This window comes from Rhamphochromis sp. 'chilingali' (genome assembly GCF_963969265.1).
Source record: "Rhamphochromis sp. 'chilingali' genome assembly, chromosome: 14".
In the NCBI taxonomy this organism is placed as follows: Eukaryota; Metazoa; Chordata; class Actinopteri; order Cichliformes; family Cichlidae; genus Rhamphochromis; species Rhamphochromis sp. 'chilingali'.
The window spans coordinates 3,034,165-3,061,737 of NC_137941.1; the positions used below are offsets into that span (position 1 = coordinate 3,034,165).

Below are 27,573 nucleotides of genomic sequence, written 5' to 3' on the forward strand. Positions count from 1 at the left end.
TTTCCTTCCTTCTTTACAGCCTTAACTCTGTTTCTAATGAGGCTTCAGTGAACAGTGCATGGATCAACTGAAGGACTAGCATCTTTCACGTCTTTGCTGGATTTTTTTCCTGATATCTTAAGGACATGACTTTAGTGTTCATAGATTCAACAAAGTATATTTGTGAGATGCTGCTAGTAATGAAGTGATAAAAGATATAATTTAAATTAGTACTTTGCTAAGTTTTCTGATATCTGTACACCAAGCACTGATTCATCCATTGAGGCAGGATCCTTTTTGAATTATTCAAGATATTCTATTTACAAGATGACCAGACTGGTAGCCATCAACTAGTTTCTGGTTGGATATTTGATCAGTCTTCTTGGTAGAATCAGTAGAGTTTATCTAAATTGGTTGTACCAGTGCCAATACAAAAAATTCATGATGTGATATTATAGTATATAGTATATCAGAAATCTGTTCACTATTTTTATTACAAATTATATCAGTAAGGAAGCTGACTAAATATTCACTGATAATTTATGGCAAAGGGGTGGGATTAAATAAGTGTATACTTCTTCCCACTCCCTTTCAACATGTAAATTAATCAGAATGGTTTTTTGTATGTAATTTGTATAGTATTTTTTTCTCTCTTATTTCTTTTCTAAATGTACTTGTATATTGTTCACATGTTGAAATAAATTACCAATCAATCAATCAATATAGTCCACAAATTTTCAACACATTTTCAGAAGTGTTAAGCTCTGGATTTTAAGATGACCATTCCTTAATGGTTCCCTGCATTATCCAGTCCAAAACCAGTTCTGATGTGTGTTTGGGATCATTGTTAGAAACCAAGTTCTGTCCAAGTTCCAACCATCTAGTTGAAGAATTTAGAGGCAGCCCTCGTCCTTTAATATACAATACTTACATTATGTATTATATCACTTTCTGCAATATACCAGTACCACTCGTGGCTAAACTGCCTGTAGCGTGATGCTACCACCACCATGCTTGACAGCTTCAGTAGTGACAGTAAAGATTTGAAAGCCTCACCTTTACTCCTAAAAACATACATCTTATCATTGTGACCAAATATTTCAATCATCTGACCATAATAATAATAATAATGGATTGGATTTATACAGCGCTTTTCAAGGCACCCAAAGCGCTTTACAATGCCACTATTCATTCACTCTCACATTCACACACTGGTGGAGGCAGCTACGGTTGAAGCTACAGCTGCCCTGAGGCAGACTGACAGAAGCGAGGCTGCCATATCGCGCCATCGGCCCCTCTGGCCATCACCAGTAGGCGGTAGGTGAAGTGCCTTGCCCAAGGACACAACGACCAGGACAGAGTACGGGGATCGAATTGGCGACCTTCCGGTTACAGATGCGATTCCCAACCCCCTGAGCCACGGTCGCCCATAAAATCTTTCCCCAGGAAGGAGAAGTTTTTGAGTGTGGGAAGCTTCAAGCTTTCAGTTGATCTTGAATGTTCCAGTTTTGGAGCATAATTCGCACCATATCAGTCCATGGAGATGAACTGACTTACAGTGGACAGCGACCCTGCTGTTCCAGCAGTTTCCAGTTCTCGGCAGATTTAAGCCTTAGTGGTTCCTGGGTTCTTCCTGATAATCCTATCCAGTTATCTCATATCTGATGGTGGCAGTTTTGGCTGTCTCCCACCTCTTGGCAAAGTGGTCACACATACATGACAAATACATTTTTTTATGCTGGCAAAGAGAAAATGCTAGTTGCAGTCAATGTCATGTTAAAGCACTAAGCACCACTTAGTAAAAGATTTAAGTGAGTTTATGAGTGTATGTGTGTAGTTTAGAGAAAATAAAAATGTAATTAATAGCAATTCGTAATCTTTAAAAAGCATTAAAGGTGTAAAGACAGTGTACAATCATTTGAACCTGAAAATGAAATCATTAAAATCTTCACATTACCATGAAATGTGTGACTGTGGTGAGTGTATGTAAAAAAGATTTTCAATATCATTAAATGTGAGCATTTAGTTCTTTCCGCCCTTTTGTTTTTTGCTTCACTGCTCTTATTCCAACAATCCTGAATGAATAATTGCCATCTTGACCAAGACTAGTAGCAGGTTTTCCTAATAAAATATTTTCTGCCTTTCTACCACAACATGATTAAACAGAACTATTTATAGAACAGCAACATGGGAGCCCCATGACAGGCACTTTGTCTGCTCACGCCCCAACAATATAAACAACAATTACCTAGAATATATCTCAAGAGTAGATCCCATTTGTTGACTTTGTAGGAGTATGCTGATTATGCTTCCCACAGCTAAAAGAGAAATAGCACGAGTGGCACAGAATGCTGACATAAGGAGCAACATTCTAGTACTTATATTTCTGTTCTCTTTGAATAATTAGATCATGCTTTGGTGTCACTTCTACCTTGAAATTAATGCAGGAGGTGTCAGATTGTTTTATGGGCTCGATGAAGCATCACACTGCCCTTAATATATCTATACTGTGTATCCTGTAAGAAATATTTTGTTTAGCACTTCTAATCTAATAGTTTTTATTTCAATTCAGATAAAAGACAATAAAAACAAAAGAACTCTTAAATGACTGCACAACACAGTGCGGTGTTCTGAAAAAGATCCTGCTGTCTTTCTGTCTGTCTCAAAAGCACCTATTCAATAATCAGTCATAAAAGGAAAATGCTTTATTATGACTTTCACCTCTTTAATTTGAATAAAATGTCATGACCATTGGTCAGAGTGAGACGAGATAAAGACAAACTCGGGATGAACTCTGGCAAATATGACTTTTCATCTCACTTGGTCAGAAATAAAATGTTTACAGTCTTTTGGTTTATGAACACTAAATGCATTCACTGCAGCCTCAGGATTACTTTGCGTTTTAAGCTAATTAGCAATTAGAAAAACATCAATATGATAGGATCATCACTGTGAGTATGTTTGCTTTTAGCTTCAGTGTCACATGCACAGAACAGCACAGTCTTACAAAAGGCTTTAGGGATCCCAGTCCTGTGTCAGATATGTAAACATCCAAACCAGCAGGTTCTTTCTTGGCTTTCTGTAGTGATTAGCCTGATAAATGTTCAATTCTATAACCAGTGCCTAAAGAAACAGGCATTCTGTCACAGCTGACGGATGATCTGATATCCTCGTGTTGGTGTTGTTCCCAGATCATCATGAAAATGTTGTTCCAGGTTCAACATTGCAAGTGACCAATCACATTGTTGTAACGTTATTCTTTTGCGCAACAAGCCATTCGTGCATTTATGAAATTCCAATGTTGCAAGGACAATATCAATTCTGCTTACTGTTTATTAAAGCAGCGGTCCCCAACCCCCGGGCCTCGGACCGGTACCGGTCCGTGAGTCGTTTGGTACCAGGCCGCGAGAGTTGAGGCTCAGGTGTGAAATGTATAGTTTTCAGGGTTTTTATCGGTTTTCAGCGTTATTTTGTTATCGTTTTTATCGTTAACTCGGTTTTCCTGGGTCTTTTCACGTCTGTTATGAATAAATCTTCTTTTTTCGGTACCGGTACTAGTTTTATTTTGTTGTATTTATCCGCAACACCTTAAAGGCCATGAAAATATTGTCGGGCATAAACTGGTCCGTGGCGCAAAAAAGGTTGGGGACCGCTGTATTAAAGGGTTAGGGTTAAGGTCAGGGTCCGTTGATCGGCGGACAGAGGTGGTTTCTCGCAGCTTAAGTACAGTTTTTTGTTTTACGGCGGTTTTTCCCGAAGTCGCAAAAGTATGACGTCACAACATTCTGATTTGTCACTTGCAATGTTGATCCTGGAACAACATTTAGTATGATGATCTGGGAACAACACCAACACGACGATATCAGATCGTGCGAAGCTGACTGTGTGGAGTGAAGTGGACCCATAATTTCTTAAAAATTACATGAGATGACATGTAGTCATATGGATTAGTCAATATTTCAGCCCACCGGCTCAATCCTCTGACAATTTCTTGAAATTACAAGCTAAAAATTACTGAAAAGAAAAATCCAATCATGTGTAACTGCTTTACGCTTTCAGGGCAAGTTGGATTTATCCTTTCGACTGCATTTTAAAAGATTTGCATAATGAACATATGTAAAGTCACTGAAAAACCTTTCAGCAGGAGCAATGGGAGAAAGCCAACCTGCTTTTTCTCCCTCCATTACAAAACAAAGTAAAACTTGGCAACAACAGATTTTACATTTAACAACCAGCTATAATGCACCAAACACTAAAGACGTTTATGGCTGTGCAATTGTGGAAGATCTCATAGATGCTATTTTCTCTGCAGGGTAAGAGAACAGAAATTGCTTCTGATTGCATCTTTAAAATGAAACACGCCTTTGTCAGCAACTGCTTGTATAAGCCAAAGTGCCATTTAGCAGGTGAAAAAACACATTTGTGAGTGAATTGCCGGGGAAAGAGCTGCATAAATCTCTATTGGATGGACAGGAACATGTGAAACTGCTTGAAAATCAGTTTGGGCACAGAAGACAGGCACTCATGGGTAACAGTGGACTGAATTTAAAATCCATCAGTTCAAAGGTGTCTTTCGCAAAGATTCTCTAAAAGCACTGTACATACATAAATAAATCATCATAATTCTATAACAAATGGGAGCAGAGGCTGTGGTAGTTCAGCCTGGTTTTGCAACTTGGCAGTTGACACAGGCGATAAAATACAGAAGGCACAGTGAAGATGAGAGAGGCCTTTCTCTCTCAGATTGTGCGCTTTATATGGACTAAAGCCCCGTTCCCAGATTAAACATGAGCACACAAAGAATGAGAGAAAGAAAGGGAATGTGTTATGTGTGACAAATGCAAGGAAACATATGCACAGTGCAGTAAATATTCAATTTAAACAGGCTTCAGAAACGGTAGTAAGAATTGGGAGCATCAGGAGACAGAAATCCTCTTTGCTTTTCAGATTAGGCTTCAGACTTTCCTTTCCGAAAAGCTTATAGTTATATATATATATATATATAACAATGCTGAATCACTATAACAATGACATCATGCCTGGAATGAATGTGAATAACAAAAATTAGAAAAAGAAAAAGACACTGTTACTTTCAGGATCAGGAAGGCACGGAGAGCAGTGAGGAGGGAGAGACTGTTTATGCTGGCCATAAGTATTTTTGGTAAAAATAAATAAATAATAAGAATAATAAGAATAATTTTACAAGGAGAGGAAAGAAAATGAAATCCTGACCATGATAAGAAAAAGGTCTTTTTGTTTGTGGATCCTGAAATGAAAACTGAGTCACTACTCTATTTTTATTCCTTTAATATCTGTTTTCTGAAAAACTGTCTTTTAATGTTTCCATTCTTTTTTGTATTAGGATTATGAATAATATAATTAAGAGAAGACATGAAACATCCTCCTATGTAAAATAAATAACCCTGCACCTTCAAACCACTTTTAAAATATTAATGTGGAGGTTCATTTCATTCATCTCTATTTTTTTTTTACAAAGGCGAGAAGGAAAGTCAGCCTCTTTGGAAAAAACAACATGCATGTTGGTATCCTTATTAAATGAATTAGTGATGAATCACACTTATGCATGGATAATACATCAATAACAGCCTAATTTATATATCCATGATAATGATGAAGATACCGAGAAAAGAAAAGAAATACATTGTAAAAATAGCATTTGTCAGTACTTTAGAGTCCTCACCTCCCTCAAACTTTCACAAATCATGTGTCCAAGGGAGTCCGTGTCTTATTACGAGGAGCGAAGCTCCCCCTGGATTCAGCCTTAGGTTGGTTCACACCCATGATTCCTGTGAAAACAGAGCTGAAATATGTACTCGCATGATCATGATGTATGTGATATTCCTGTTTTACACTGCTCTATGCTACCCAAAAATGAGGATTGTGAGGAAGAAGATGGCTTTGACAGCAGAGAATAAACTACATTTAAGGTTGATACACGTCACTTCAGAAGTTCGGAATAACACCCCCCCATCACTACTCAATAATCAGACTAGACTATGATTGAGCTACTAGTTCATTAGACAGTGTAGTACATTTCACTACACATTCTAATTTAGCTGTATAAGTGTTACTGTAACAAAAAAACAGGTTTTGCACTGGTGAATTAAAAGAAGAAGAAGAAGAAATTCAGAACAGTTTTCATTAAGTGGAGGCAAGCAAATCACAGTAATAGTGAAGATAAGTATACTTATCCTATTTTATCCTAAAAACTGAAACTCAAAATAATAAAGAACAATTAAGAAATGCGAGTCGTAACACAAGGATGAAAATGTAACCACAACAAGCTGACTGGGGATGAGGAGAACAACAATAGTAAGTGCCAGGAAAAGAAAGAAGCCAAACAGAGTAGTTTATATAAATAATATCCTCTTATTACAAAGGTCCCAACAAAAAAGAGACCTATGCTGCTATATCAGCTAAAGAAAAGGACAATCGCAGATGCAAATATCCTCAAAAGAAAAGGATGGTTAAACAAAAGAAACCCTCCTGATGCTTGTAAACTATTCACTAGTAGTGCCAACAACAAAACTAGACTCAAGGTCAAAAACTAACATGGCTCACTGCCACAAGTCTCCACCCTCGTGGCCAGTTTGTACTCTTACTTACCAAGCAGCTCTTACAGCCTTTATACTATTTGGTGGCTGATTGCTGAGTGCGGCCAGGTGCAGGCTGGCCAGTGACGGGCAAAGCGAGCCGGTGTTGTGAAACACAGACACATTCAAAGCATTTGTGCTAGAATTATATTGTAGCATTTGTAACAATTGTATCAATGCGACAACCTTCTCCACAGTGACACCTAAAGGCCACTTTTGATATTGTCTGGTCTTGATAATGCTAATCTGTGAAACAATGACAGACAAAGCAATTTTTTCATATATACACACACACACACACACACACACACACACACACACACACAAAATGTGGGTAATGGGTTAACCTGAGGGTGAATTCACTATTATTCATACATTTTCTGTTAGAAATGGAGAAGAGAGAACAGACGGGCATTAGAGCTGAAAATATTTGCCTGTTTTATTTTCCTCTCTGAAAGCAGAGGCGATTTCTCTTGAGATAAATTAATGAATTTACAGTGCAGTGCCACTTTATCTCTACGGAAATGAGTCAGAGGAGCTCATCATCAGTCTGTTTTTTTCTCACTCCTTATATCTTCTCTATAATCATCACTGAATAAGTCCATATTTATTTAATTATACTTTGGATTCTGGTGTTTAAGTGAATGAATAATCTCTATTTATTTTTTTACAATACATGGTAAAAATAATCAGGTAGGTAATAATCAGGTAGACATCAGGTATTTCTTTTTATACATATGCATGTGTTACTATGTAATAAATTGAAATGGTAGTTTCATTAACTTCTTATTACAGTGCTTAAAATGGGATGGACACTGGCTTCCTGGAACTTCACCTGCCCAGAAGCAGCAGGTAATGTTGAAACTGGCATGAAATGCACCAAAGCCTCAATTAGCCATGGTCATGTGATGTTTTGAACCACGCTTCAAAGCAGTGTTTCAAGACATCAAGCTTCTATTACTGACCCTGGCTCCTCAGGGTAAAGTTTTACTGTATGTAACACAAGTTAAGAACCAAAGAGAAAATACGGAGTGCAGTGAAGTTGAAATTAAAACTCTAAACCCTGAGTCCAAGTCCCCTCAGAACTATGAGGTAATATGTGTTGCAGTCTTTTGATTGAGGGGAAATAAACATCTTTGGGCAAAATCAGCAAACATTTTAGTTATTTTTGTCATGGGAGTGGCAGGACATGCTTTTAAAAGTACTTTGGAAACAATACTTTACTGTGTTGTGGGTTAAATTTAAGGTTTTTTAATGAAATAACACATATAAATATACAGGGTGGGCCATTTATATGGATACACCGTAATAACATGGGAATGGTTGGTGATATTAAAGTCCTGTTTGTGGCACATTAGTATATGTGAGGGGGCAAACTCCTCAAGATGGGTGGTGACCATGGTGGCCATTTAGAAGTCGGCCATCTTGGATCCAACTTTTGTTTTTTCAGTAGGAAGAGGGCCATGTGACACATCAAACTTATTGGTAATGTCACAAGAAAAACAATGGTGTGCTTGGTTTCAACGTAACTTTATTCTTTCATGAGTTATTTACAAGTTTCTCTTTGTTCACAGCCATTGACATGTCGAAGAGGTTAGCACGTGAGGAGTGGATCGAAATCGTGTTGATATCTGGTGAACGCAGTAACCGGGTCATTGCAGTAGATTTCAATGCAAGACACCCTACGAGACCACCCATCTCCCATGCAACAGTCAGCAAACTGCTTGCTAAGTTGTTGAGAACCTATTTGAATTGCTTTAGTTACTGTACCCAGGATGATTGCAGGATGTCAACAGAGGCAGAATTTGCCATATAATAGGCCTAGACTTCATCTATGAATGTGACCTGCACAACCCTGCATGATTTCCAGAGTATTGCAGTTTTATTTTCAGAAAGTAATTGCTGAGATTTGTTCTTTGATGTACACTTTGGGGTTCTCAAAATGTTGGTTATAAAGTCCTCGTGAACAGCTGTCTTTACACTGTGTAAGCTTTTTGTCAGAAGGTAATCCTATTAACTTTCATTTTTCATAATGTTCAAGGGTGCTCAGCATGTTCTTATGCTTGACTTTCAAAACCACCAGAAACTGTCACGACCTCTGCGCTGTTCGCTGCTGCATGATCGAGTGTGCTCTTATACGCTGACAATCCAACATTGTGTCTCTCAGACACAACCTGACGTCCACAGTGGCTCAAAGCACACGCTCTAGTACATTTTAACTCACACACATCTGTTAATGTTTCTCACTTAGTGACACTGCAGAAACATACTTGCTTTTTTCTGGGTCAGCGTGACAAAGCACCCTCATATGGAAAAAGAATAGAGAAGACGGACCTGAACCATGTTTAGCAGCTCTGAGTTGAATATTAAAATGATCTTTGCCTGACTTTGGCTTGTTAATGCTGTTGTGGCTGAGTGGAAGTTGAGTCTTGTTGACCCTGCAGCTTATGTTACATTTAAGACTTTTGCTTTTCTGATTTGCCTAATTTATGTTACCTTGAATTTACTGGTTAGTTTTATGCACCAAAAACTTTTTGGTTAGGTTCATGAAAAGTGGTTGGAATTTAAATATCTCAAAAGTGCATGAAAATGTCTTTTAAACCATCCAAACATGACAAGTGAGAAATGAGATCCATCACTGATGTCAGAACCTGACAGTCTGCAAAAGACGAAGCCTCTCCAATGATGCCTGCGTGTGTTTGGCTGTGATCTGCTTGGTGATGGACTCTCATCTATTTTGCAGTGTCTGTGGATACTGTGTGAACAAACCAGTTTCAGTAAGCTCGACCTGCAAGGACAGCGTGTTTTAGAGAAATCAAAGCTGTTTGGGGAATATTAAATGAATAACAGTGGTTATTAGACACAAACACATGAATCACACACATGAATGCATTTTTCTCTTTATTTTAAAGCTGAAACATTGATTGTATGATTACGAGACACATACAAACTATATACCGTAAATGTCGGGCTATAAGCCGCTACTTTTTGCACAAGCTTTGAACCCTGCGGCTTTTAGTCAGGTGCGGCTTTTCTATGGATTGTCCGTGATTTTTGTCATATCGTAAGACGATTTGTTTTGTGTGTTCCGCTGTTGTACGGCACTACGTTGCCTGGCGGAAGGATCGGGGTTCAAGAGTAGTATGTTAGTCACATGTCCGTCCGCCAGGCAACGTAGTGCCGTACGAAGTAGCGCGAAAAACAAACTTCAAAGTAGCGCTACGCGTTCAGCGGGAGTCGTGGATGATGAGCGGCGATAAACTTGCAAGTTATGCCCAAAAAGCAAGTTATGCCCAACTCCACCGGTGGATTCTGACAGCGTGGAAAAGTGTGAAAACATCCACGATCACCAACGGATTTTGAAGGGCTGGACTGCTGCATGATGGAGAGGAGGACACCGCCACGGCCCTTCTGAGGGTGTTCGACTCTGACACTGACAATGAGGATTTCTTTGGTTTTGAAAGTGACAACGAAGGAGAGAAGAAGAGTGGATGACGAAGCCATCATGAGCCTGTTTGTATCCGACACTGGAGAAGAGGACTTTGGTGGTTTTAGTGCGTAGGAAGAAGAGAAAGATGGTGGTGAATGACTGACTTTTCTTCTTGTTAAAGCTGTGTCACTGCACCTGAGCCTAAAAGGTAGGCCGAATCTATTGTTCTGGTGTGCTGTAGGCTACTGTTATGTACTACATGTGCAAATATGTACCCATAACTTGTTTTTCAAAATATTAATAAAAGTGATGTCTCCAAACAGCCATCTCTTTCCTGACAATTCCCTTTGTGCATATTCTCTTACATATGATAAGTCAACATTGAAACACCTGCGGCTTTTGGTCAGGTGCGGCTAATGTATGTACAAAACAGGATTTTCCCCTGATTTTAGCTTGTGCGGCTAATATTTAGGTGCGCTTTGTAGTCCGGGAAATACGGTACTTACAATATATGTATGAAATACTCATATAGTTCTTATGTTTTTGGCAACCTGAGTATCATCGTTGCAATAAAAACAACACTGAGTCCAACATGCTCTAAACATCTTATTTATCTCAACAAATAATGTATTTCTGTGTGTTATGATAAGCTATTACACATATTCACAAAACAGTGCAGCATGCTCTCGAGAAGAGGGAAAAAAGGATAGGAGAGAACACCGTGGAATAAAAGTACAGTACGTCCTTAGAGGTTTACGTATTTGTCAGACATCTGAAAAATGTTGGAATCAGGAGAAGTGCTTAAGATATTTCTGCTGTTATTTTGGGCCAAGCCACATCCGCCGCTCACGTCGGACTCCCGGGTGTCTTTTGCATGTTTACGTTTGATGCCAAAAAGACTGTAGATTTTCATCAGCATCAGGTCGACAATCTCCTCCTCTTCAGAAGGCTGGGTAAGGAAGCACAGATTCAAAATCCATAATAAAGTACTGCAGATGGCGAGAGCTCTTTTGACCATTTGCACATATTCGTGCAAGTTTGAAATACGAATCCTAAAATGTGGGTGTACAGTTCAGCTCCTACGGTTACTTTGTAACAATAAAACCGCTGTGCTTCCTCACTTACATCAATGTTTTCCCTTTGTAAAAGCATATATTTTAAAAATAGAAATAAATAAATAAACCATGCTGGAACTGAACTGTTGCTGTGACTCCTGTTTAGGAGTCCCACTCAGCGACTTAGAAAACCATTAAAAGTTAACAGAATGGACACTGTCTGAATGCAGAACGCTTTAATTAACACTGAGAATTACACCTCAGGTCGAAATCGAACTGGCAGAAACAGCCTGCTGGCCTGGAGGCAATTTTTGGTCAGTTTGATTCTGCAGAATATTTTTAACCTGGAATCCTTAGTGAAAGATTTGATTGCATTCTCTTAGCTGTCTCAGTTAAACTGTGCAAACAAGTATCACTGACTACTGAATTATGTAATGTCTCTTAATTGCCACCAGTGAAATAGATCATTAAAAGCTTTCACAACCCTCCAAAGTGCCCTGAGTTAATCTGAATAATTGCAGTTATGTAACATTGCACTTAAAAAAAGAACATGTCGGGTTCAATAGTGGACAGTGGTTGCATACAATTGTTTTGCTTTGGCAGAAACTTAAACAACTAAATTACAGCAACACAACTTATTCATATTCAATAAACCTGTGCATTTTGTGTCAATAAAACATGATTGAAACATGTTTAGATGACGTAAGATGAGGTCTTGGAATATTTTAATCCTTCACATTTTTGTCACTTTATTCCAACACTATTCACTAACTTTTATCCTAATACTACTTGGTCACTTAAATACTACATGTTGTATGTTCAATGTTCAACAAAGTCTAGAGCAGGGGTCTCGAACTCCAGGCCTCGAGGGCCGGTGTCCTGCAGATTTTAGAGCTCACCCTGGGTCAACACACCTGAATCAAATGATTAGTTCATTACCAGGCCTCTGGAGAACTTCAAGACATGTTGAGGAGGTAATTTAGCCTTTAAATCAGCTGTGTTGGATCAAGGACACATCTAAAACTTGCAGGTTTTAGATGTGTCCTGGAGTTCGAGACCCCTGGTCTAGAGTCTGGTTAACATAAGACGTGAAGGGATTTACAACAACTTCCACCCTTCTATCTTTATCTGGGCTGCAGGGGCATAACCGAGAAGTGATAGGGTAAGAGGAGGGTACACTCTGGACAGCTCACCAGTCTATCCCATAGAGACAAACAACCATTTGCACTCACATTCACACTTATGGGTAACTGTGGGAGGAAACCAGAGTGCTCAGAAGGAACCCACTGCAAACTAGCCAGATTGTGGATTTGAACCCATGACTTTCTTGCTATGAGGCCACAGCACTAACCACCACGCCACCAATCGAGGTTTAGCAAAAGTAGGAAAGCTATGATTTCAAGGCTTGATGCAGAATTTTCTGTACCTTTTTATCCTTGACAGGTTAAACCACAATAATTAGCAATAGCACACATGGTGTGTTTATAGTTGTCTGCCTCTTATAACTCCAACGATTTTCCTGCAGTTTGAAATCTCATGTGATCTTGTGACTTTCGTGACAAGTGAGAAACTCTTACTAGATCCTATCGTGTCATCTCAACAAGAACAAATTAAGCTGTTGAACTTCATGCAGATCCTACATGATTTAATTACGTTCACCATAGAAACATGAAATTATTTTCTTCAAATCACAAGTTAGACTTTTGTAAATGTAACAACCACTCAATTGCATTTTTTTCAGTGCATTTAAGCAGAAGCTGCAGAGTTCACAGTCTTTCCTGAATAAGAAGTCAGTACTCTTCCTGAGATAAATACACATTTCTATCAAAAAGGACAGGAAGCAGACAACATGAACGATGGTGGAAATAATAAAATTCACTCTTGCACTCACAGATTACGGGATACTTTGATGTCATTACCTAAAGCTACTGGCTGCTGCTCTCGACTTCTGTGTAAAGACTAAGTTGTGTTTTCAGGAACCATATGGGCTGTCTTACTCACAAAGTGACAACTTTAGAAATGTAATCTTAGCGTTTTCAGATAGCGAGCCAGACGGTTCCTGCCTGACAATATCAGCATTATCTCCAATCCCATCAGTGCACACAGCAGGGTGCTTCTGTCTAACAAATACCAACAAACAGTCTGGACAGCAAATTGTAGCTTAAACTAGAGTACAAGGAAACCTTTTACAGGAATTATTGCTAATTAGCATCATAAATATATATTTCTCAGACATTCACAATCATACTTTTAAACTGACTTCACTTTTTTTGTCGTCTTTTAGCTGTCGGGTCTCTGCTGATGAATAAATGTTCTGTCACAGAAGCAAATTCTCTTAATAATTACTCTACGAGATCATGGTGCACTTTACTGACACGACAAAGCGTTTGCCTTCTCTGCTTTTACATAACTGACACCCATAAAAATGGAAGCAACACAGCCAAGTGTTAGGAATTTGTGGCTGTTCCAGTTTGGTTTCATGACTTTAGTGTTTTATATTTTGAGTTTGACTTTTAATTCCTCAACCTTTCAGTTTGCGAGTTACAGCGCGGTTTGTATTTCATTTACTGTTAAAAACTCACACACAGAGACTTCTGATTGGATAATAAGGAAGTCTGCTTCTTGTCCACTCAAAACCTGAATGTAATGATTTTGTGAGGTGCACTCGTCTGGCTTTTAAGCTTAAATTTCAGTGAAGTTTGCCCATGTGCTTAGGAGGTGCATGACTGGGTAAAATTTTGTTGCATTTAGATTTTTAAAGAAATGGGAGATGGTTGCTGCCTGTGGCCTGGAAACAGCTGGAGTAAAATGTGGATATTTGCAAAGTAAACTTAAGAAATCACACAACAGGAAAAAAAGTGCCAAGAACAGACAGACAGTGTCAAACCTGCAGCTTTTTGTAGGACATGTCATCTTTTCTCTGGGTACACTTTACACTGGGAACCAGAGTTTATTGAAAATAAGCAAATGTTACTTGTTTTTCTTCTTTTGGCACCTCAGCCTATCGCTTCTATGCTCTTGTGACACATCAACCCTCTGAACATCCTCCTTCACATCTATGGGCCTATTTTTCAGGTGTTCCTCATGGCAGCTCCTTGCTGCTCTGATTTAGTCTGAACCAAAGTTCGTTCGTTCGTTCGTTCGTTCGTTCCATCCATCCATCCATCCATCCATCCATCCATCCATCCATCCATCCATCCATCCATTCGCTTCCACTTATCCTATCTATACATTTCTTTAGATCCACAAAGACACAGTGAAGCACAAAAAGGCACCTGTGCTTTTTTGTGGCATGAAGCCACACTGCTGCTCACCGATGATCACTTCTCCTCTTAACCTAGCTTCAGCAACTCTCCTATGTGATCAACTTTATCCCTGTGTAGTTACAACAGATCCTCTCATCCCATTTATTTTGAGAACTGGTACACTTCTTTTCCTATTTTCCTCTCACTCGCCAATATTGTCTCAAAAAACCTGGTTAAAAAGTCCATTGGGCCAATGCTCAGCTTTTATTCCTCTAGAGCAACAATATCAGCTGAGTTATTCAGTAACATTTAAAATGCGTGAACAACTCAACTGCTACTGAATGATTAAAATTGTATGGTGAGGATAACTAAAACACAGAAAAATGATCCTGATTTTTGTTACCTTGTGGTATTTTTGCTCCTGATTGAATGCCATGAGGATCACCGAGAGCAGGAGATTGAGCACCACGAATGTCACAAAAACTATACAGGAACCAATGAGTAACCCACCAAGCACAGGATTGCTGGCCAGGACCTAGAAGATAGTGCCTCAGTTAGATGTTATTACCACTTTGAAACTAACTGACCAAATTGGAAATGACAGAAAAAGAAAAATGTTGACTTAATGTGTGCAAATCCTGAGACGATCATTCTCACCTCATCATAGTTAAAGATGCCTATCTGCAAACCGATGAGAGTCATGAGAGCATCCATGAAAGTTTTATAAGAGGATAGGTTCCAGCCATAAATCACGTTACACTGAAGGAGAGAAATTACCATTAGATCAGCAGAAGGACCGCTGAGATCATTCCTGCCCATCATGGATTTCAATTTTCATTAAATAATCTCGGCGATAATGGAGTGAGGTTACTTGATTGGTATTTCACGCACCGTTTAAAGCATAATGACACTGTACTATAACAGAATGAATTAGTTTAAATTTACGAATGTAATGAACACCACCTGCCCCGGCTCTCCAGTCAACGCTCATCACTATTCAAGTCCTCTAATGCACACAGTGGAAAAGATTAGCATCAGCTGTCCTTTTGTTTTGGACTTTTATGTAATTTATCAAACTACTGGATGGTTTTAATTTAAATTATATTGATTAGAGCAGCGGTCCCCAACCTTTTTTGCGCCACGGACCGGTTTATGCCCGACAATATTTTCATGGACCGGCCTTTAAGGTGTCGCGGATAAATACAACAAAATAAAACTAGTACCGGTACCGAAAAAAGAAGATTTATTCATAACACACGTGAAAAGACCCAGGAAAACCAAGTTAACGATAAAAACGATAACAAAATAACGCTGAAAACCGATAAAAACCCTGAAAACCACACATTTTGCACCTGAGCCTCAACTCTCGCGGCCCGGTACCAAACGACTCACGGACCGGTACCGGTCCGAGGCCCGGGGGTTGGGGACCGCTGGATTAGACAAAGTCAGATTTTTCAGTGTTTCCAAAGAGTTGAGTTCTTGACTTTTAAAACATTGTTTATTTTACTAAAAAGTGTATTTTCTCAAATTATTAAGATAAATTAATCTTTTTAATTAATTTTCAGAATAGATATATTTTTTAAATCTTTGTATTAAAGGCTTTAGAGAACATTTTTTTGCTTTGACTGAGCAGCACCGTTAAATCTGAGAGAAGTTCTCTTTTCAAGTTGTCCAAAGTGTTATAGTTTTCTCCTCAGATACACGGTTTTGAACAAGCATTCCCCATCTTATCTTAAAGACCTCAGAGTACTCTTCAGTGGAACCAGCTTACAGTTTGGATTCAGGAGAAAGACACAGCCTCTACTTTTAAGATTAGGCTGTAATTAATAACCCTCCCGACCGCCACCAAAAAGCGTTCTGTTCTTGTCCATGTAAATACAAAATTATTTATTTGCGAGGAGTCAAGATTTGGTCAAAGGAACCAGATACTTACTGCAATGGAATAAGCCAGCAACATGATCACAATGATCAGAAGAAGACCGCTTATGCTGGTCCAGGCTCGCTGCAGTGCAGCTGTGATCATGTTCATCTTTGGGTTAAGTCTAAGCAGGTGCCACAGTTTGACAGTGGCGAGCAGGACCAGGAAAGCCATCAGATATTGAAAAAGTGATTCTGATGTGCCTGTCTGGTAAAAACTGACAAACCTATAAAAACAGGAAAGATGTGGAGTAAAAAAAACAACCCACCAAATAACACCAAGCATGGGAGAGGCATGTTTTTGCAGTTAAACAGCTAAAATTAAAGCAGAGTTTTACGTTAATCTCACTTGTCGTTGTGGTTTTGGTAGTATGCTATATCACGGTTCGTGATCAGAGTCCTCTGGATAAAGGCGGCCACGGCACTCCAGCTCAGCAGGATGATAGAAAGCTCCAGAAGGTTCCATTTGTTCTTGAAGTAAAGCCAGCGCTGCTGCTTCATTAATTTCCCCTTTCCAGGAAAAGAAGTGAGAGCAACAGCTCTTATGTAATCCAGCAGGGGGTTGTCTGCATGCTCATGCATTTGTTGAGGTTTTAGCAGGAACACCACCAAACATATGTTGACAATTTGCACAAATAAAAGTGCTGATTTGTCCCATGATGTCCAAATGCATGTGAAAATAATCTGATCATATTTAATGAAAGTCTCAGTGCTCACATAAGAGGTTTTTAAGTATAAGCATTTACTGTATACTGTTTATCTAACCCTAAAAATCTTTATGAGAGAGCAATACAAAGATAGATAAAAATAGCACATTTATGGATATTTAGGCTCCTTAATAATTGAGATTATATGTTGTCTAAAGCTCTTACTGTAGTTAATTTAACATGCAGTCTTTGGGACTTCCAGGTGAATTTCAGAGGGGGTGTAGCTACATGACATCTTGACAGATACAGAAAAATAAGCTGTGTGCTTATGTCACCATAATAATCTTAAGGGACTGCAACAAAGGGCACACAATAGGAGCTTATTGGCTCAGAAATTACAGTTAATGGTCGACACCCACGATCACAATGAGCCTGAATGAAGTGAAACGACGTGATTAACATGTGACTCAGTGATGCACTAAAAAGCAAAAGGATTATTACGAATGACAAATAAGATTAATGCTATTATATCAGCATCAACTTTGTAATTTCCTCGTAATTACAGTACAGTAGAGCTGCACAGCATTTGACATGCTCTGATTTAGCTGCTAATTGCTTCTGGATTAACAGGCAGTAACGACTTAATAAAAAATGATTAATAGAAACATGCAGAGTGGCTTCATTGACTGTTCAGCCTCACGACACTCGTAGTTAATCCACGTTAGACTAATTCTTGCCGATCACAGTAACAAACAGTAACTGCTCACTCTCAGGAAAATAATGGTCAGGAAACCAAAAAGTGATGATGATGCCATTCTAAGTTTGTTTAAACCTCATTGGCTAAATGAAGTTAGTCTATTTAACTGGATACATAGAAAACAATATTTGGAACTAGATTCCATTATGTATTAATAATGTTTGTATTTACCTGATTGAACATGTAATAGAGGATGAAAAGCATATAAATGATCTCAGCGGTCATAATGCAGATGTGGAGGCCGTCACCTGGCAGGTAGAGATGAACACTCTGCATTTCACTGTTTAACTGAAAGGCTCCTGCAAAGTCAGAGAGAAGACTTCACTTACATGCGTACAGCTTAATGTGATCTCAATCATAGGCTGTCGGAGTTCTCAGTATGAAGGTGTAAAAAGGGAATAAATGTAGATTGGAGTTACATATGAAAAGTAATAAAGTCTGATGTGTTATCCATTCTATAGTCTTCTTTAACAAAGCTTTAGATGCATTACAGTTCTCCTTACCTACAGCAGGGGACTCCAGCAAAAGCGTGACAATGCAGAGGAGATTCACGTTTGCATTATAAACAGTGAACTCAACAAAGATGGCCCGCGTGTAAACATCGAACCACATATTGTTGAACAGATAGTCGAGGGTGCTGTGGATAAATATTAAAGAATTAATGTTGTTAATATATTCCATATGTTCATTTTAAAACCAACCAAGAAGACTATTAACTCTCAGACAACACAGCATCTTGGGTATTCTTTCGATTTTTCTTAAGGTAGAGACCTGGTTGCAGTTTGTAAATCTGGGCCGAGCTCCACTGAAAAGCCTCCCCCTCTGTAGCGCGCCAATTCTCCCCAGACGGGGTAAGCTCTGAGTTGAGAGTGTGTCTGGTACGTCCAGGGACTGGAAATGCTTGCAGAGATGTTATTTCCAACAGACGTGTTCCAGCCAGGTCCGTAGGAGCCCATGTCCTCCGCTTCCCATGAATATGGAGCGCTACAGCCTGGCACCATCTTTAGCATGGGGCCTGCAATCTCACACGAGTTCTTCTTCACTCTCAGTTGACGAAGACGTGCATTTCCCAGAAGCTTCGAGTTTCCATCAGTGATGAATCCTGGAACAGTATTTTACATTTCACTCTTATTGTCATTTATTTTTCATTTGAGTAGGCTACGGTCTTTTTAGGTCGTACCTACACGCACCTGCCCAGCTGCAAAGATCATTGCAGTTCAGGATGAGAAACCTTTGTGTAGCATGTATATATTTATAGATTTAGCTAAAAGGTTCAAGTCAAAGCACTCTAACATACGCTGGGAAAACTGTCATGTGTCTTGTGTTGACAAGATTACAAAAAAAAACTAGACCTCTGACCTTCACCTCAAGATCTGAATGTGTGTAATCCTTTTAGTTGATGCACCTATTTGAAAGTCCTAGCTTATCTTGTTCTCAAGTTATCGTGTTTACAAAGTCGGGTGTCCACGCTGCCTGCCCGACCACCTGGCAGGGTGACAGCAGTACTCCACCAACCTTTAACGGCTGAGGGATAAAAGGGCACATGTAAAAAAGAGGCAGGAAATATAGAATAATAGATAATAATAATCTGTACTTCCTGCACCAAAGTTCAGATTTGATATCACTGCAATCTCAGTGAAGACTTAAGGCACAATATTTAAAATAATACACAGATATTAATGAAATGACACTTGACACAAAACAGTTGCTTTGACATAAAGCTGGATTAATCTGTTCATGTGTTCTGCTTTAATAAACAAAAAAGTCTTCTAAAACTTTTATGAAATAACAAAACAAACCATCGAATCGAACCTCGAACGAATTCACCTGTTCGTGTAGATATGGTTATATCCCTTCTGTATGTTCTGCTATTGGAACGTTCTAAAAAAGGTTCAACACTAACCCTTAAAAGTAAGAACACAACTACACAGTGAAGCAGAATAAACAGCTTTAGGTCAGAAATCATGACTCCTTGTTGAAAGTCATCAAATGCTTTCCACTTCCACTCTGATAACATCCTTGTATGGACTTTTGTTGCTCTTTGCAAAACCATTTCTCCCATAGTCCTTTGATAACAGTCTACTGAGCCTGCAGATTAGAGGAGGTGGCCAGTAACTGGCAACGTCTACAACAGAGATAAAAGCGAAGCCCTGTCCTGTTTGACTGTCCTTTTTGTAACAAATATTTACCTGGATATTGTCCAAAGAGGTTACTGAGTAGAGATGTCTTGGCCCAGTTGAATACATCTTGAATTGCCATGGTGGCTGGGGCGTTTCCACAGAAGCTTTGTTTAATGTGTGTGTTTAGGTAAAAAGCATTTGGATCTCTCTGGCCATGTGCCACCAGCAGCAGCATCCACAGGAACCCCATGTAGACTGAAACATACAGGGGGATTAAGTCAAACCCAGCATTAATTTCAGGTCAGACTTACAACATCCCTGGAAGATAAGTTGTAGTCAAAATTATTATATTTTTTCTGCAGTTTCTGTCGTTGATGAAGATTTCCTTCAATTTGTTTTAATCAGGTTAATTCGCAGTTCTTTGTGTGTCTACTTACTCAGTATCTCCTTGATTAGAGCAAAGGCTTTCTGTTCCAGCATCCTGTTCCTCCTCATTTTTTCTACGTCTGCCAGAGGCGGCGGCTCATAAACACTGCCATAGCGCACAAACATTTGTTCACCTGTGGATGAAGTTTGTTGCCAAAGAAATGTTCAGTATTTAAACAAAAGAGGAAGAAAGTATGCTTTCTAGAGTTTTTCTTGATATTTTACCGATATTTCTGTGGTTTCTTTCAAATTGAACATTTTGAAAATCTTCCTCGTCGACTTTTTTAATCACAAGAGCAAAGAAGATTGCAAAACAAAGCACCTGTTTTGAGAGGCATGAATAAATGCAGTGGTTTATTTCGAGTAAATATTTAAATTTACAAAAAATTATCTATATTAGAAACGTTAAATTATAAGAAAATTGTGTAACTGAAATTTTAACTGTGCAGGAAATCTTAAGGGTATGTATATAACAGACAAATGTTCTTCTCACCTTCAGCGGCTGAATAAGGAGGACACTCTGAAAGAAGGAAATAACCATGGATACCAACCAACTTATGGAGCGCGGTTTTCCAAATTTCAAGCCAGACAGCATTGTGAAATAGCCTGATACGACACTGGTTGCGATCACCAGCAGCCAGCCAAAAAAAATAAACCACCAGGGTAGACCTCCGTGACAGCACGTCCTTTCTTTCTCACCGCCATCGCCATCAGTGCTGTCTGACGGACTGGCCCTGTAAACACGGAGCGACAGAACAGCAAGTAAAATTACATTTCCTTTCACCAATATGAATTTCAATAGCATTAACATGTAACTTTACAGAGCAACGAGTAAAAATGTTTTTGCAAAGTAATAGGCCATTATCCTAACATCGTGTATACATGTTTAAATCAGTACTGCTCTCCATATTATACTACTTTAGGGCCTTTACCATATAAAGCACCGTGAGGTGACTGCTTTTGTGATTTCCTTCTATATAAATAAAACTGAACTGAAAAATTGAATTGAATATGCTCAATAATGCAGAGGTAGGAAGTACAACTATTTTGTTAGTCAAGTACTTGAGTATTTATGTTCAGCTGTTAACTTTTACTCTCTACATTTTTACCCAAATATTTATACTTTTCACTCCTCACATTTTCAAACCAGGCTCATTACTTTAGGTTTAAGACAACTGAGGGAAGTTTTTATTTCACAGCTGCCTTCAAACATCTGAGTGATCTGAGGCTAAATGGTGGAAACAGTAACACAGAAAAGTAATCCTACTGTTGTATCTATCACTGGGGCTTTACACATACAAAGAGATCAAAGAAGCAAAAGCTTTTGATAACTCATATTTTTTGCATCATTCATCACGCTACAGTCAGGGGTTAAAGTGGGCTGAAGCATTGCACAATTCCTGGCTGCAGGAGCGAGCATAAAGGGAAAAGAGGAAAACAGAACAGGAAGAAGAGGTTCATGCTCAGAGTTAGGTTACATGAAATGTAGCAGAGATGAATTTGAATTTGAGCTGATGACACATAGATCCATCATCTGAAACTGATCGAGTAATAGCACAAAGTTCATTTAGCTTTGCATAAAAATACTTGATATAAATGTGCTTCAAAGAGCTACTTTTTACTTTCTCACTTTGAGTACATTTCAGAGCCTATTTTTTTTTTTTCATCTTTTACTTGAGTAAAGAAGTTGAGTCAGCTTTTTCTGGAGTGTACTTAATACTTTACTAGTATTTTTTTAAGAACCTGTACTTGTACTTTGGCACTTTTTCTACCTCTGCAGATCAGCAATTAGACTTCAGTTATTTCACTCATAGAACACCCATTTTGATGATTTAAAATTTAAAGTCACAATCTTGAAACCCTCATAGATTTTATTGTTTATTTTTGAAGTTTTTTAATAGCTTACTGTGCAGGCTCATGCATATTTTGACTAGTGAAATTTTGTGCTCTAGCTCAACGTATTTTAATGATTGAATTGTGCTCTATTTTGATTTACTGTGAGTTTAAAAATGGTGTTTGTTGGTCCTTTTTCTCATATTGCTTTTGTAGTTTCTTTGATAATTCTTACAGAACATTGCTGAGGTTTTGTTATTGCTTTGATATGTAGGGACGTCTGTCTTTTTAAAATACTTTGCACACAGGTGCTGGTTGAGTGCGAGCCAGGGTATTTAATCTAGGCTGTGCATGTGTCAGTCCCTGAGGAAGACTTTGAGTCGATACACGTTGGTGTGTTTTGCTTGCTGAATTGTTGCGAGAACAAATTTGTTATATGATTTTATCCTCAGAGTGCCTCAACAACCCCCGTCTTTGTGTTGAGTTTTAATTTTATCAATTAAAAGCGTTGCAGTGACTATAATAATTAAAACAAAGACATACAGCAGCTATAACTGCAGTTAATTCCTCCAAGATAAAATAAAATGTTCTAGATGGATGTGACATCTAACTGCACCAGCGCGGTCCTCTTACAGAGTGACTTTCATACGTTTTGTTGGTGGGTTCATCTGGAACGCCTCTGTTGGATGCAACGAGTTGATCTTCAAGCAACTCCTTCGTGCTCTGGACTTGCTGCAGCGCCTGTTTGTAGCTGTGTGGATTCGGGAAGCCTGAGGGACCCAGCTGACTTAACTCACTGTCGATGCGACACAGTTGTCTGTACAGATACTGGCTTTTGTTTCTGTTCTTTTGAATCACCCCCTCTGCCGATGCTGGATAAGCGCTGCTATCTGAAAATGTACATATGTTATTACTTGGAAATCTCAAGGAAGCACATGATATGATGTGTTCAGAAAGCAAAAATTGCTTTGTTTGCAGAAATGTGATTGTTGGCAGCGTTTTCAAATTCTGTCTTTATTTGTTTCAAACAACCACTTTGTCATATAAGCAAGTATCTTCTGAATGATTTCAGAACTCTGCAGTGTCCGTCCTTTCAGGCAAATTTTCATCTTTTATGCCTCTTTGAATTAACAGCTGATTAAAAACAACGTCCATCAAATTTGTAGCACGCCACTTAAATTTGCTTTGCATGTTATTTAAAAGCAAAAGAACTGACACCAACCTGTTTGTGAGACCTTCTGATATGTAAGTACTAATTTGACCCTTAATGCGAGAGCTGTGATCATAAAGTTGTCTGACTACACTTGTGAAAAGTCCAAAGGTCGAGTTAGCTGATCTCCCCTCTGGTTTGTATCCAGAGGCACTCGAAGACATGAATCCTATTCTACGCACTCGTATGTGGTGCAGAGTTAACATGTAAAAAATTTGTGTCCAACTGACCCCGGCTTCAAACCAAAGTACTTCTCAGTAGACCTCACCCCAATGGCAAAGCATCGCTCGAGGAAGATGCAGCATTCACCATAAATTCATTTTCTAGGCTCAGACAGTCAGCGTGTTCTAAGGTAACATCCTAAAGAGCCATGAAACCCAGAAGATTTGCTGTACACCGCTTCAGTGTGGTGTGTGCTGATACTCAGTGGCACGCACCACAGTTGAAGAGGCAGGTGATTTTGGCCTCAGCAGCACAATCATTCATCAGCAGGCGCCAGATTTGGCTCCCTGCAATTTTGCTCTTGTTTTTAGAAAGCTACTTGCACTTCAGTGGCCACTTGATCTCCTCCAGTGTGTCACGATGTCCGTGCTTCAACTTTAGTTTTGTTTTTCTGAACAGTATAATGTTGAAACTGATATAGAAGTACCCAAGAATATGTTCTTAACGGGCAGGTCGCGCAAACTTAAATAAGATGGGGGTTTGGGGCAGTGTTGCAGCACTTTTAGTTGATCATGATCAATTATTAACACGAGAACTCACCTGATAGCTGAGGCTGTGTTTCTGTCTCGATATTTTCACTAGCTGTGTTATTCTGTGTGATTAAGTCTTTCAACACAGAAAGTATAGCATTGACATCATTTTCTTGTCCAGGTACAAACTTAATCTCCTTGCATGCGACGTTGCTTTTCATCGTCTTAGAGAGCGAGTGGGCAATTCTTGTGATGTCCTAAGGGGAAGCACATTCAATACCGAATTTTGATACCAAATGAAGTGTATGCACATTAGAGAAATTCTTCTAAACCCACAAAACCATCAGTATTTGTAACACGTACAAAAAGGTTTGTCATAAGGCTTGGGTGCCAGTTTAGCAGCACCTTAATATTAAATGCAGAAACACAAAAACAGGAAACACCTACCTTAATGATAACATCTAAAGACACTCTGTTAGTCATGTCCGTTGTGGCAGAAGAATCTTGTGTGTTCTTTTTCTTTTTTTTGCGCTGGCAACAAGAAAACTCCCGAGGACGAGTGAATCTGAAAATACTGACTATGAGGATATTGACGGGAAACATGATGAGGGAGCTCTGAACTCCAATCATGAACTGCTGCCAAGTAAACTCAAAAGTTCCTGAAAATACAAATGGGAAATAGATTAATTAGATTTGGACTTTTTTACACTTTTTTAAAAGTAAATTTAATGGCAATACATTTTTGATGTACCTAGGTCCATTACTTGGTCAGAGGGATCTTTTGGGATCCCATAAAACATGATACTGGTTAACATGGTACAGAGCAGCAGAGAAAAACAGCAGGACACTCTCTGCACACGGGTGAAGTGGCTGCTCGGTGGTCGACTGATCACCGAAATCCAGAGGTGTCCGTCATTGAAATCCTTTGTTGTCTTTGTGAAGAACAAATTACTGAAAGATAAAAGCAACATTGTAAAAATCAAATGTTTTAAACCTTCATAAACAGCTAATTAGTGATGGATTAGCATCACATTTTAATCTTTTTCTAATTCCTGTAAAACACTATTGTAGATCTGAAGCATTTGGAGGTTTTAGAGCCTAAAGAAAAGCGAATAATCCCCACTAAATCACCAGATCAGCGCTTAAACCAAATATTTAGCTACTCAACTGGGATGAGAAGAAAGTGGCAGCTTTTACTGGGTTTCATTTCGTCTTTGGAAATTCAGCTAAATTCAAATAAAACAATAAATTGTTCTGTAGTCACATTTTTTTATTCTTTCAGCTGGTTCCCTTAGTCACCATGGTAGATCATCTGCCTCTATCTCACCCTATCCCCAGCTTCTTCTGTCACACCAACCCACTGTATGTCCTCTATCACATCATCCATGAATCTTCTCTGTTGTTTTCTTCTTTTTCTCCTGCTTGGCAGCTCAGCATCCTCTGTCCAGTGTGTCCACTCTCCCTCCACCTTGCATTTTAATCATACCTGGGCCTAATAATTTCTTTCTGGTAGCCTTGTGAAAGTCCACAAGCACTGGTAGATTTTTCAACGAGTTGAAAAGTAAATTCTGGCTGCTGCTTTGTGAAAGTGAATTTCATTAAAAAAAAAAATGATAGTTTACCCTGCCTGCTGCAAACATAACATTATCCAAATGGAACTCCAAACCATGAATTCGATTGAATTTGCATTTGATCAGTACTCCCAATCTGAGTTTCATGTTCAGCCTCTAGACAGAGTGCTTGTACGTGTAATTCTGCTACCAAACGTACCACCAGGCTTTGCGCTTACCTGAACCTTTTTAGATCCATCTCTGTTGCAGCAGGAAATATTTTATCGAGGGAACAGTCATCAATGTCTACCGACAGCCAGGAATTACATAGAAAATGCCATTTCTCCTCTGTCTGTAAATCCTGCACCATGACATTGCCTACATACCTGAGAAAAGGCAAACAATGTAAATGCAAGATGCAATCATGTGACCTCTGCTTTGCTCCACGTGACACCCACAAAAGTCAGTAGAAGACATATTACTTAAAATGACAGCTGAATTGCATTTAAAGACCATGTTTTCCTTAAAAAAGCAACAATAATTATCTTTAAGATCAGTGTAATTGGGACCGGATTCACACTGTATTCACCTTAATGTCCAATCATTGTGGTGTTCTTGGTCAAACAGTATGTTTCTAATGACTCAGAAAATACCATAATTGTCGAGATGCCTTTCTTTTGTGTGGTTGTGACATTTCTTTTTTTCCTACCAGGCAGAATGGCTTCCTGAATTGTTGTGCCATAGTCTGATGCCCTGCAGGTCTCCCAGGGAGAAGGGCGTAGTTAGCAGGAACATGTCCACTGCTCCCCTTTCAAACACACGTTTCTTTGAATCTGTCAAGTGGTGAGGCTCGCTGTGTCCTTCTGTGCCCAGCAGAGTAACTGTCACCTAAAATAATCAATTTTGTGCATGAAAAGTATAAAACTGAAAACAATACCATTCTGATTCCATATATGAGAGCAATGGTAGCGCCTTAGTACTGGTTTAAACTGTTTCTGGCAATATATTAGGGAAAACTTCAAATAGTAATAGAAATACGGACTTGATCAATTTTTGTCTGTTTCATACAGTTAGAATAACCACTGTAAAAATAACAATTAAGATTTCACTGTGTGTAAGTGTGAGAGTCTGTGTGCAGTGCATATGATACACACAGTGCTGTGCATGTATTTATATTTTGCTAGGAAACAGGTTACAGAATTTCATTAAACATGAGCTCGTAACATGCTAACATGCTAACAAGCTCGTAGGTCAGTGTTAACAGCAAGAAAAACATCCCCGACGTTAAGACACACAATGTTTTACCATCATTTACAAAACTGGTAAGATGTTAGCAACAAGTAGAAAAGTAAGAATTTACCAAAATACTTCTTTACAGTCTGTTTTATTAGTTTCTTTACTTTCCATCCAGAGGAGTTGCCACCGGTTGGACATTAAAAAATGCATGTTTAAGCTCCACTCTCGTTAACTTTCTTCTTCTTCTATTCTATCTGATGAGATAGATATTAAAGCATGTGCATGTGCCTTTTCTTTAATATGTAATTGCATACATCAGTCTGGGAATACAGAAAAGAAAAGACACAAACAATGTACTTTTTCACATAAAGTTACTGAAAGAAAAAAAAAATCACTGAAAAGTTAGTACAGACAGAAAATACGAGTGATGAGATGAGCAGCCTAAGTGATCAGTACAGAGCATGTGCTGAAACCCAAGTGCAAATCTGCCTGTAGCTTAGTGTTAGCAGAACATGCTAAAAAAACACATATATTATGGGGCCTAATGTGTCGGCAGAAAGAGCAGGTGTATGAAGCCCACCACCTAACGAAAGCTGAGTATTCACAAGCCTATTTTAGAACTCGCCCTTAAGATGGAGCTGATGGAGCAACCCCAGAAGTCTTTGGTTATTGAGTGCTTCACGGTGTTTCACTGCCAGCGAAACATGAAGAGTTGCTGAATGGCGTATTGTGTGTTTGGGTAACACAGATGAAAAAGTTCTTGTTTGTGGTGAACAGTGTTGATCAAGTTACTTGAAAATAGTAATTAGTTACTAATTACTGATTACTTCTCCAAGATGTAATCCTGTTACTTTACTGATCA

The 27,573-nt window shown here is 38.8% G+C and overlaps 1 protein-coding gene across 2 annotated transcripts in view; it reads right to left on the minus strand.

The window, feature by feature from the left end:
• Positions 1-9,447: 9,447 nt before the first annotated feature.
• Positions 9,448-27,573, minus strand: part of LOC308409518 (polycystin-1-like protein 2) — a 44,339-nt gene continuing 26,213 nt past the window's right edge. The window contains exons 23-40 of one of the 2 annotated variants that reach the window (XM_080902320.1): positions 26,185-26,363; positions 25,715-25,861; positions 24,677-24,876; positions 24,373-24,584; positions 23,996-24,182; positions 22,673-22,913; positions 20,684-20,924; positions 20,416-20,512; positions 20,202-20,324; positions 19,834-20,019; positions 18,416-18,746; positions 18,148-18,281; positions 17,816-17,943; positions 16,590-16,750; positions 16,257-16,467; positions 14,981-15,082; positions 14,727-14,858; positions 9,448-10,972 (exon numbers count right to left, since the gene is read on the minus strand). In XM_080902320.1, coding sequence (XP_080758446.1) covers positions 10,769-10,972; positions 14,727-14,858; positions 14,981-15,082; positions 16,257-16,467; positions 16,590-16,750; positions 17,816-17,943; positions 18,148-18,281; positions 18,416-18,746; positions 19,834-20,019; positions 20,202-20,324; positions 20,416-20,512; positions 20,684-20,924; positions 22,673-22,913; positions 23,996-24,182; positions 24,373-24,584; positions 24,677-24,876; positions 25,715-25,861; positions 26,185-26,363 — 3,216 coding nt within the window. In that variant the 3' untranslated portion in view covers positions 9,448-10,768. The remainder of the gene's footprint in view (positions 10,973-14,726; positions 14,859-14,980; positions 15,083-16,256; positions 16,468-16,589; positions 16,751-17,815; positions 17,944-18,147; positions 18,282-18,415; positions 18,747-19,833; positions 20,020-20,201; positions 20,325-20,415; positions 20,513-20,683; positions 20,925-22,672; positions 22,914-23,995; positions 24,183-24,372; positions 24,585-24,676; positions 24,877-25,714; positions 25,862-26,184; positions 26,364-27,573) is intronic. The other variant, XM_080902319.1, reaches the window with a different exon arrangement.